General features: G+C 35.1%; 2 protein-coding genes across 5 annotated transcripts; one reads left to right on the top strand and one right to left on the bottom strand.

The window, feature by feature from the left end:
- The first annotated feature begins 367 nt into the window (after positions 1–367).
- LOC107845805 (transcription factor bHLH123) lies at positions 368–5,499 on the top strand. 2 transcript variants are annotated; one of them, XM_016690291.2, is made up of 7 exons: positions 368–906; positions 1,019–1,382; positions 2,643–2,756; positions 2,936–3,001; positions 3,653–3,714; positions 4,792–4,845; positions 4,924–5,093. In XM_016690291.2, exons 1-6 carry the CDS (start codon positions 548–550, stop codon positions 4,796–4,798), a joined length of 972 nt encoding a protein of 323 aa, XP_016545777.2. In that variant the 5' UTR covers positions 368–547; the 3' UTR covers positions 4,799–4,845; positions 4,924–5,093. The 2 variants fall into 2 exon arrangements, with proteins under 2 accessions (XP_016545777.2, XP_016545775.2); XM_016690289.2 differs by having other exon boundaries at positions 369–906; positions 3,649–3,714; positions 4,924–5,499.
- A 2,658-nt stretch (positions 5,500–8,157) lies between these two features.
- LOC107844929 (indole-3-acetic acid-amido synthetase GH3.6) lies at positions 8,158–12,230 on the bottom strand. 3 transcript variants are annotated; one of them, XM_016689251.2, is made up of 5 exons: positions 12,080–12,193; positions 11,874–11,986; positions 10,793–11,092; positions 9,348–10,270; positions 8,158–9,248 (listed from the first exon to the last, which is right to left on the bottom strand). In XM_016689251.2, the coding sequence occupies exons 3-5, from the start codon at positions 11,077–11,079 to the stop codon at positions 8,656–8,658; spliced, it is 1,803 nt and encodes a 600-aa protein (XP_016544737.2). In that variant the 5' UTR covers positions 11,080–11,092; positions 11,874–11,986; positions 12,080–12,193; the 3' UTR covers positions 8,158–8,655. The 3 variants fall into 3 exon arrangements, with proteins under 3 accessions (XP_016544737.2, XP_047254312.1, XP_047254313.1); XM_047398356.1 differs by lacking the exon at positions 11,874–11,986 and having other exon boundaries at positions 12,080–12,230; XM_047398357.1 differs by lacking the exons at positions 11,874–11,986; positions 12,080–12,193 and adding an exon at positions 11,433–11,834.
- Between the last annotated feature and the right edge of the window lie 141 nt (positions 12,231–12,371).

The raw sequence follows: 12,371 nt of genomic DNA, 5'->3' as shown, positions 1-12,371 counted from the left end.
TCAAATTGGAGTGTGTCGTAAAAACTTTGACGATAGTTTAATGGAATACTGAATATTTATTTCTATTTTTAATAAAAATTCTGACTCTGCTATTGCGCATTGTGCTTTTGAGAAGATAATACCATCAAAAATGGAAAAAGGATTTTTAGAAAAGAAGAAGAAGTAATTAATTGATGTTTGGCTAAGGATGGAATACAATATTAATTATTTCCTAAGAAAAATGTCTAATCACTCATAAAAAGTCAATCAAAACTTTAATTTGGTCTTTTCTCAAAGTCCCACAAAATTCAAATTAATTTCATACTATAAATAGTGAGATGAATTGAAAAGATAAACAAATATTCATTTCAACTTTTTTTTTTTTTTATATATATATAAATATACCTAAAACCACAAGTGTAAAGCAAAGAGATAGTTCTAGAATAAGCATCTTGATTCAATACCACAAAGAAAAAAAATTATTTTCTCTTTCTTTTATTGTTCTTTCTATCACTTCTTTTATTGTTGTCGATATTGAAAACGTTCTTCTTTTCTTGATTTTCGTTCCATGGCGGACGAATTTCAACTAGGTGGAGGAGATTGGCGGGAAAATAATACATCCACGTCATCAAGAAGTAGGTTTGATAGTGGTTCATCTGGTATGCCCATAGCTTCCACGTCGACCACTACTACTAACTATAGTAGTAACTGGCCGACAGAAGCTGATCATGATCATGTGGACATCAAACCTAGGACTTTCTTGGATTCCGTGTCGGTGTCTCGATCTTCGAGGAGTCATGATGACGGTGGTGGTGGAGGAGGAGGTGGAAGCGAAGACGTTTTGTCTTCACATGATCCTAACTTCCAAATTATGAGTTTAGGTCTTACTTCTCATCAACCACATGAATGGAACCACCAATCTTTATTGTAAGTACTGTTAAATTGTGTGATCATCTGATTTAAAAAAAATATATATATATATTTTTAATTACTTAATTATATTACATTTTATTAATATATTTTTTTTCTCTTTTTTCAGGAATTATGAAGATTCATCATCACAAATGAGTATTAGGGGTTTTTCATTAGATCAGAATAATTCAATATTTAGCCATTCATCAAATTATGAAGTAGCTGATAATCATCAAGTGTTGCATTCGTCTACGATGAATTCTTGGTCTAAATTTCCTCAATTTTTTCAAACATCGCCACCATCAGAACAATCACTGTTGCTGGCACCGGCGCCGCGACGGCCTCACAGCCAGCTGCATTTCTCAAATAATACTCCTTTTTGGAATGCAAGTGCAGCTGCCATGAATGATGTTCAATCAAGTCTATTTTCTTCTAATTTGCATAATCCACAACTTCCCAATGACACCACAACAGTTGATGAGAAAGCAAAGGTAATCGTAATAACATTTCTTTTTAGTTTTTCATTTCGTGTTCGATATCTATTTTCATGAGTCGGGGTCTATCGGAAACAACCTCTTCTACTTCTTCGGAAGTGGTGGTATGGACCAGTGGCGGAGCCACAGCCAACGAAGGGTGGTCAGATGAACGAACACCCTTCGTTGGAAATTTTTTTCGAGTATATAGGTTAAATATAGATATTTATGGTTATATACATGTTGTTGCACACCCTTGACAAGCTAGAGAAGCATAGTCCAGTGGTCAACAGTGTGCATTTCCGCATCAACAACTCGGGTTCGAACCTTGGCATGTGTAGCAGTGCTTTATTTTCTTTGTTTTTTAAACAGTTTTTTGCCCAAGGAAAAATATGAATACCCTTAACCAAAAGTCTTGCTCCGCCACTGGTATGAACTGCGTACGTTTTATCGTCCCCAGGCCCCACTAGGTGGGAATACATTGGGTTGTTGTTATTGTTGTTGTTCGATATCTATTTTGGAGTTTCGATCAATTTGAATTTGCTATGCAAGGCCTGTTAAAGGGGAAGAGTTCTAGGGTTTTTGTTTAGTTAGTAGTATTCGAATCCGAGACACCTGGTTAATATCCCATCAAAATCTAGGGCTCTGACCGCGTGTCTGTTGAAGAATGAGCCAAAGACTCATAGCCAGTGGCTTGGTTAAGGGAGCCCATCGGAGCCGTAGCGAAAGCAAGTCTTCATACAACAATTGTTACTGCTTATGAACCCGAATCTGGGTGATCTATTCATGACCAGGATGAATGTCAGTGATAATTGTACTTACTTAATTATATTACATCTCGACACATTCCGACCTCATAGTGTAGGCTTGATTCTTTTTTATGGACCAAACACGTAAAAATATTTAAAATTTTTTGAATGGTGGTGAGATATTGAACCGGCCACATGTCCTTTTGTCTGCTCTAATATCATATGTTAAATTATGAAATCATCTCATTTAGAAATTTAAATCGTATTAAAAATAATACACATTCGTAATTGTTTGTCTCAACATAAGTATAATTCAATAACCACGTGTAAATTTTAGAATTTAGAGTTAACAAATTCAGAATATATAGATTATTCGATTAAAAAGTAATGATTTCAGTTGAACTCGTTCTAGATTTAATAATTGTATGTAACCATGTTATATTAAGGTTTCATTTTATTTTATTTTTTTATTGATCCAATTATTAATACATGAAATGATTTTAATTTTTTCATTAATTTTGCTACACAGAATATTGGAGAGGTTAAAGATATAAATAAAATTATATCAAAGAAAATCAACAATGCTGAAACTTCAAATAAAAGATCAAGGAATGAAACTCCATCTCCATCGCCAGTGTTTAAGGTATATACACTGACAGTATAATTTTCATTTATATTATTAATAATTTTAAACTTGTGATAATAGGTCAGTTATTATTTTAGAAATATTACTATTAGTGCGCGTTGGATTTAAAATATTATATTTATTTTTATAATACCATATGTTATTTTTTAAATATTTTTTTAAAATTTATTTTGTAGGTGAGAAAAGAGAAAATGGGAGACAGAATCACTGCACTTCAACAATTAGTTTCACCTTTTGGAAAGGCAAGCACTAAGACCTAATTTATTTATTTTTCATTTTTTTTAATTACTAAAAGCAGTGGCGGAATCAGAATTTTTACGAAGGAGGTTCAAAATCAAAAAATTAAACAGACGAACTAGTCGAAGGAGATTCGGTATCTGTTATATATACTCAAAATATAATTTTAACATTTACCCCCTGGCCATAAGCTGACTCCGCTCCGAGCAGTGACGGAGCTACCTATTCTCCAGGGAGTTTGGACGAAAAATTATATTGTTTTGTACAATTTTTACATGGTTAAAAATATTTTTTATGCATATATAGTAGATGTTGAACCCCCTTCGACTAGTTCGTATATTTACTTCTGAACCCCCTCAATGAAGATCCTACCTCCGTCACCGTCACTGGCCCCGAGTACCACTAGAAGAGGCAGAGCAATCCTTTGGCCACGGGTTCGGATCGGTGAAAAAGTATACTATTTACACATGATTAATTTTTTTTTTTATGTGTATATACTAGATGTTGAACCCCCTTCGATTTGTTCGTATGTTTATTTCTGAATCCTCTTAGTGAAAATTCTGACTCTGCCACTGATCGCGAGTTGTCTAAATTTATAAAATAAAAAAAATATTTTTATTTTATTTAAAAAAATATTTTTGTTTTTCTTCAGACAGATACAGCATCTGTACTATCAGAAGCAATTGAGTACATTAAGTTCCTACATGATCAAATTGGTGTAAGTTTCTGATAAGCATCTTCTTCATTTATTTCTTCCTTTTAAATGTGTGTTCGGTATGTAAATAAAAAATATTATACTACAAATTTATGTCGTTTGAATTTTTTTAAAATGTCATTGAATGCATGTCGAATTCTTCAAAATTTGTGTATTTTTGGAGAATCGAACACCGCGACACGAATGCAGCAACATATTTGGAGAGTCTGAGCAACTTAATCAGCTAAAAACATTTATAACGATCTTGACCAATAATACGGGACGGTGGGTAGGGTGTGGGGTGATGGGGATCGGGAAAGATGAGGTGTGCTGAAGAGTGGGGAGAACACGATCAATGTGAAATATAATTTGTGGAACCTGTTTTTCCTACGTCAATTAGGAAAATCAGGTTTTCTCATTTTTAAGATACTTGTCTTCCAAAAGTATTTTTTAGAAAAAAAAAATTTTGACCGATCAAACACAGTGACAAACCCAGGATTTAGGAGTCGTGGATGCACGGAAGGTTCGAACACACAATATTCAAAGTTTTAAGATTTCATCTATAAATTAAAACACCCAACTCTCTTCATGGCTTATTGGATGCTTTCTGAATCTTATAGCAAATTTTATACATTTTTTATATAATTAAATTTAATAAATGTCGGAGCATCAAAAGTTTGCCTATAGGTCCGCCCCTGATCAAAAACATGAAAAAGTTTCACACCGAACACATCGAAGTTCCTTCCTATATTTATTTTCTTTAAGTTAGTATAAGTTTGATATGCGTAATGTGTTACCATCTCATATAAAAGCATTACTTGCTAGAGAGAATGTAATTTTAATTATTTAATTATAGATTTCAACCCACTCCTTCACGTGCTTATCTCATTCATTATTACGCATAAACCAAACACATAATTTTTTCTCCTAATAAATGGGTGTAAATCATGCTTAAATCCTAAATCTTAATACTTACTCTGATACCAATATTAAAGTACATGACTAAAATTATCTAAAAATAATAATTGATTTAAAAATTATTTAATTATATTATAATCGCCGAATATTTTGTTGATTTTTTTTAAAAATATAAAATTTCAGGCGTTAAGCGCCCCATATATGAAAAGTGGAGCATCGATGCAGCATCATCAGCAGGTACAGAGCGGTAAAAATGTATAGAATATTTATATATAATTTTTTTTTATTTTTAATTAAATATTTTTTATTTTACAGAACGATAATAAATTCGAGGATGCTGAAAAAGAAAGAAATAAAGATATGAGAGGTCGAGGATTATGTTTGGTACCAATTTCAAGTACTTTCCCAGTAACTCATGAGACCACTGTTGATTTTTGGACACCTACTTTTGGTTCTCCTTTTAAATAATTTTCGTTCACTCATCGCAACTATTTTCCATCGTAAATATTTTCGCTGGAAATTAACTGACCTAGGCGAATTCAGAATATGAAATTGATGTACTCGACGCGTTGAACTGCTTGTTACTGTACTTTTGGAACTACGCGTTCAAAAGTTGGTAAGATTTTCTGTGTTGCTTGAACTCTTCAAAAATATTATTACACCCGCCCAGCCGAGTTGGATTCCAAAAAGGAAAAAATGAAGAGATGAATTTTTGAGCATTCAACATGTTGTCATCGATATTTTTGAAGAGTCTGAGCAATATTGATTTTTTATTTATTTAAGTTATATACATCATTAATATGAAAGAACTACATTATCAAATTACTTTTATCTGTTTTATATAATGTAACATGTCTTACTTTTAAGATTATATATAAATTTAACAGTATACATTATTACTTATAAAATATCGTTCAGTAATATGATAGTGCAGAAATTTATATATGTCTACCAACTATCGATGTATATAACTTAATCTTTTTTTTCTTTTACATATATATCAATATTTCATGTCAAAAATTATGTGTTCAATTGAACTCACAGTGGACAAGTGGGGATCAATTTTTTTTTTTTTTTTTTTAAAAGTAGGATTGGGAAAAGATGATGATGAAAAGGGTTTAAAGTAAATTGTAAAAGAGAATTTAAAAACAAAAAAAGACACTTTAAAGTGATTGGTCCAATATTAAGGACCATTAAATATAGGAAAAAATACATCAATGAAATTTTAAGGTTCTGTCGAAGATAATCTTTCTATTTTTATAAGACAGTGATATAGCTATATATATTCCGACATTCTCAAATTTTACATGTGAGATTATGTTGAATATGTTGTTATTGTTATTTATCATTGATCGGCTAATTTATGATGATTTATTTGAAGTATTAAAAGATTCATCGTAAATTTGTTAGTTTTATACTAAAATTATCAATCTATTGTAATGATGAAACTCTTCTCTGTTATTCGAACTTCAGATCGATAATTTGAGCAAACTCACACGGACATAGTCGTATATTCTACTTTTTGATATCAGAAGAATTATCACACAGCAAAAATTATATCTTGTAATTTACTATATTCTTGTAATAACTAAAGAATTATGATAAATTAGGTGTAATTTATTTAGTAATTTATTGAAGAATTTAATTTATTGTTTCTAACTAATATTGTTTGAAATGATTGAGATAAAGAGCCTTTATCTTTTTTTTTTTTTTGTATGTATTATTTTTGCATAAAAAGCTGGCAATAACTTTAATCTTTTTAATAAAGAAATAAAAGGCAGGACAGTCCAGTGCATAAAGTATTTAACGTTCATAGATTTTAAAAAAGTGGTGTATTTTACGATGCGTGATATAATCAGCCTACCTTAATGCAAATACTCGCGGTTAATTTTTCAACTCAAATTTGAAACTTATAGATTTCATATAAATAACTTTATCGTCGCTCCGAGACTCTGTTATCATAAAAGAAATAAAGGAATAATCCAATTTTGACAGAATAAAGGTGAATGTGGACTAGAAAATCAATTGATTGGAAATCTAACTTTTTAATTGTTTATATGTTGGAATATGTTAGTGGAAATTAGAATATTATGGTCCACCCAAAACCCCATTTCTCAACCCTCCTATTAAAAATTATGTTTTTTTTATTTCAATTTATGGGATATAGTTTGATTCGATACGAAGTTTAAAAAAAAAGGAAAAAAAATTCGAAATATACCTAAACTTTGATGAAATTTGCTATAACACGCCTCAACTTTGCGGGGGTCTTATGACTCTCCTAGATTATTTTTTACCGTATTTCTGTGGAATATATTTGCTTAGCTATTTGTATTATTAGGGAAGAGTGTTTTATTTGTATCTGTGCCTGAAGTTTCTTGTTCATGGTGTTTCGGTGATGTCTAAAAGGTTTGAAGAGATATTCTGGTGTTTAATAATAATATTCACCACTCTATTCATAACTAGCCGTCACCACCACTAACCACCTCTGCCACCGCTATCATTGTCAACCACCACCCACCTCAACCATCGACAACAAGAATCGCTACCAACCACTATTGTCAACCGCTACCACACCTACTACCTCTATTGTTCTATTATATTCACCACCGTCGACAACACCACCATCATCAACCACTACCGGCCAATCCCTACTACCGACTAACTCATCTATCACAACTAACACCACCACTAACTACCACTAATACATCACAACCTCCGCACATTCTTCGGCCGCCACTACCATTATCACTAGTAACGTCACCTCTACCACCACTTCAACCACTACCACCGCTACAATTTATCTCTACTAACAACCATCTGCACCATCCCAACAAACAACATCTCCAACTAGCACCAACACATCATCGACCATCATGCATTCATGTTTCAGCCAACACGATCAACACCTCAAACTACTAACATCAAGCAACGTCACATCAAAACCACTACCACCACCATCAATCGCTACTATCATAACAGTCACTACATTACCAACCATTACAACTATCACCACCAACATTATTTATCACTAATATCAATCATTGTCACCGCAACTACTATTATAAACCATCTCCAATATCACTAACAAACATAAATATTTTTTCTCAATCAATTAATAATTTTGTTGTATTAAATTACACACTTTTATAATATATAATTAATTTTTTATTTGAATTGTATTTTTTATTTTATTATATATACAAATAAATCTTTTTTGCAAATTCAGATGTTGAAAAACAAACAGTCTTGATCATTCAGTTTTCAAATCTAGAGACAACATCTTGATTATTCAGACATGCATTCAGATTCAGACGTCTGAATCTGAAAAAAAAAAAAACAAATGTCCGTAGTGGTATAGAATGCGTACACTTTATCCTCTCTAGGCCCCCACTTTGTGGGAATACACTGGGTATGTTGTTGTAGGAGGTAAAATTTAAACGTGTCATAACAATTTCGGATATAGTTTTGAGGGATACTTGTGCCTCATCTCTCGAATATCTATATTTTGAATTTTCAAAAAGCAAGCAATTAATTAGCTTTGTTTAGAAGTATAAATGAATCCAAAAAGATAGTATATAGAGAATAATTTATAGCATCATCATCAATTTCTTAGAAAAGTCATTTCTCATCCCGGTGTTCGACACCCGCATTAGAATTCGACTAATTTAAATTTGCACATTGCAAGACATATTTCTGGGACAACACTACGAAAAGAGTTTTTTCCATTCTTGGGACTCAAAACTGATACTACTAGTTAAGGATGGAAGAGATCTCAACCATCCCGCCATAATTCTCTCAATATACACAATCAAACTTTTTTTTTAGGTATATATATATATATATAGTAGATAATGAACGTAACCCTCTTAGTGAAAATCTTGTCAGCGCCATAATTCATGTTGTTCCATTGCTTACTTGCAACATCCAATTTCGGAAACACGGGACTGAAGTAGCTCGACATGACAGTCAAAACTATTTTTTTTAGGTATATATAGTAGATCATGAAAACTCTTGGTGAAAATCCTGCCTCCGCTATCGACAAATAGTTCAATCAGTGTTGTTCCATTGCTTGTTTCCGGGAGCCCATTTCGGACACACGGGACTGAAGTAGCTCGACACGACCCTCGAATTCAATAGCTCGACGAGCGGTGCAAGTTTAACGCACCGGGGCGTCTTGTATTGGTTTATGGAAGCACCTAATAAGCTAGTGCAACAATAGTCCATGAGCTTGTCAAAAGTACCTGTTTCCACTATCCTGATTTCGAGAGGCCCGATGGATTTGTCAGACGCACGACCCTGGCGGTAGACGCTGTTGAGAGATTCTTCAATGGTGAGGCAACAGTCTTCAAAGACCGAAGGAGGAACTGGGGCGGAGGCGTTGACGGTCAGCTCCCAAAACAAGACATAGTGGCTGGGAATGGTGGCAATATCGGCATAGCTGGTGTACTCGGTTACACGGGCATCGAATGGCATCAGATTGTTTTCTGCATTTTTAACTGCATTTTGTAGCTCAATTTCATTAGTCTTATCAGAATCAATGCTCAAGATTACGTTTTCCCGGCATATAAAGTTGAATTGAGGCGCGTTGTTCTTGTATCCAGCAACCCGAAGCACATCACCAACCCTGTATCGATAGAGTCCTGAAACGACACATTCAAGAAAATCTAAGCATTAGCAGACATGTTGGACAAATAAATGGAAAACAAAACCATGTCAAAGAGCATTTCATTTGGCACTACCAGAATACGTGGTGATAACGAGCTCGTACTCTTGACCAATCTTGACATCAACCAAATCGACCAATTGTTGTTTGTTTTTCTCATTGAGTGGCGTGGGGGTGGAGATAGGATTGATGACTTCATTGCTTCCGTGAATTGGTAAGAACTCGAAATAGCAAATGGTGGGAAAGAGTGTGTAAGCGACTTCGCTGGGCTTACAAAAGGGGTTCAAGTTGATCCCAAAGAAACACTCCGAGGAAGCATACACAGCACTGACGAGAGGGAGGCTATTGCTATAATAATCGAGGGTTGGTATATATTGCGACATGCTTCCAGTCACGACTGCGTTCACGTACTTGGTATTAGGCCACAGCCTAGTGATTATCCCTTGCCATGAATTGTTGCTGCATTCAGCCTCGATGAAATCAGCCAACTCTGAATCTGGTTTGAGGATTTTCATCACAGCCTCTCTCACTGAAGGATCAGTAACTTTGTCGTTAATAGTTCCTGTTCGGATATCATTACATAGTAGGGACCAGTGATCTTCCAAGAAATGTATGGCACGGATGAAGCCGGATGCAAACGTAGAGCCAACATGGACAACTTCTCTGTTTTGGCAGAGGCCACAAAGCATTTGGGAGTACATGCTTTGGTAAGAGTCTAGGCAGAGAATGGCTTCAATTGGACTCGTGTAGTTTGCGTAGGGACTATTGCTTCTGAACTGACGACTCTTGTAAATGCTAGTTAAAGCGGGACGAGCTAATAACCCCCCCGGGGTCTTGGCTTCAGACTTAATGAACATGAAATACATTCCTTTGCCCTTCCCCAAATCTGGAACAAATTGGCTCACCACAGACATCATAATGCGGTAAAGCGGTGATGTTCTCCCTTGCGCTTCCTCCGTTGTCGGTATCAATTTTCTCTCTCCTTTCGACGTCCCGGAACTGCACATTAAAATCACCCTTTAGCAAATATTAAATTCTTCGGACTCGGCCCTGGGTATGGAAAAATCCTTGATATGGAGCGCTTCCCTCCGAATGGGGCCCTATGCGGCGCGAGTCCAGATTAGTCGGACTCCAACGCGGGTACCGAACGCCGTATGGGAAACCATAAAAAAAAAGGACTTCGAACTCACTTACAAGTACAAAACCATAATGAGACACTTTTTCCTTTTTAGCCCGTTACAAAATGAATCTTGTCCCATTTCATGCGACACTTTTCGCTTATTAGTCCGTTACAAAATGAATTACAACTTTCTATATTCAGAAACGACTTAACTAACTTTCCATTTCTCCCATAGTGACATGCTTTTGCAGCCAGAAAACGTCAATGACATGTTTAAAACCACAAGTTCCTAGAATCTTCGTATCTTTCATCGGACACCAGCTGTCAAACAACATCCTAGAAATCGAAACTGAAACGAAGGACTAGTAATCTACTAATTAGATAAGTAAAAAAGGAGGGACCTTGTCAAGAATTCAGATACAGGCTGGGAGCATAGAATTGGAGATTTGTCGCCATTGGCTATGCGATTGATATCAGACTGAATATCTTCGTAGGTGATAACAGGCACGACTTTCTTGAACGTCTCTCTATCAGTGTGACCGTCGAGATTAAGACGCTGCAAGTACTCAACGTTGGCATTTCGAGTGAGGATTTCTTCAAGAACTCTCTTTTGGACCTCATCAACATTGGTAGTCACCTCTTCAATAAACTCAAGATTCTTGTATTCCTCAGCTATGGTTCTTTCCATATTTAATAACAACCTGTAACAGTATCACATTAGCGCTTTACCGACTTCGAGCGTGACTCAGGTCCTAATGCAGGCTATGTTGCTCGGACTCTTCAAAAACGCCGATGGGTGCGTGTCTGATCCTCCAAAAGTAGTGTATTTTTGAAGGATCTGACATGGGTGCGGCAACTTTTTGGAGAGTCCGAGCAACTTAGAATGCAGGTACTAGACACCGGGTGAAAAACCAAAAAATAATATTTGTGCACAGAAAGAGATCCAGGTGATTAACCATCAAAACACAAGTGCATATAATGAATACATTTTTTTCATCATGACATTTATCCAATTCCAGTATAACAATCTCAAGTGCTCACCCTTAATCAGAGGTCTCGGGTTCGAGCCCTAGGTATGGAGAAAATCCTGTTGGGAACGCCACCCCCAGAATGGGCCCTGCAACGCGCGATCTGGATTTGTCGGGACTCCAATACGGGTACTGGAGCCCGGGTGGGAAACCAAAAACAACAGCAACAACAACAACAACATACCCAGTGTAATCCCACAAAATGGGGTCTGGGAAGGGTGGGATATGCGCAAACCCAACCTCTACCTTAGAGGTTGAAGGTCATTTCCGATAGACCCTCGACTTCGAGATCAAAACAGTCTATACAAAACAACACACAGTCCTAAAAATAACAGATAATAGCAGAACAACAAATAGCAGAACAATAAAAAGTACAACCCCGTGTACTAAAGCTCCCGCTATGCGCGAGTCCGAAAAAGGACCCACCACAAGGGTGTATTTTACGCAGCCTTACCTTGCATTTATGCCAGAGGCTATTTTCAAGGCTTGAACTCGTAACCTCTTGATCACATGACAACAACTTTACTATTACTCCAAGATTTCCCTTCAGATAATTGGGGAACAATACTACAACAAAATATTACTATAATCAAACTACACAAAATCAAAATTGACAATTTATTAATTTATTTTTAACCAAGAAATAAGTAAAAGATTTACCAGGAAACTCTCTAATGGCTTTGCATTGAACAACCTCTTTTATTTTTTCCACTTTAAGTATTTGGTTTATTATTATTATTATTTTTATCTTTCAACGTGGACTCCGTGTGAAACATCCCATTTCTTGAATTATTGCAACGTGGCTTTGACAGATTATTGAAAAATACTATTTTCATATTTTTAAATACTCATTATCTTGGATTATGTCTTCCGTAAACACTAACATATGTCATGCATGTAATGTCTAATCGTCTCTCTTCAAGTCTTCTTCAATATACCTTTATATTTTCTT

This window comes from Capsicum annuum, chromosome 10 (genome assembly GCF_002878395.1).
Source record: "Capsicum annuum cultivar UCD-10X-F1 chromosome 10, UCD10Xv1.1, whole genome shotgun sequence".
In the NCBI taxonomy this organism is placed as follows: domain Eukaryota; kingdom Viridiplantae; phylum Streptophyta; class Magnoliopsida; order Solanales; family Solanaceae; genus Capsicum; species Capsicum annuum.
The sequence above is the reverse complement of the archived record's forward strand: the minus strand, read 5'-3'. Positions and strand labels throughout refer to the sequence as shown.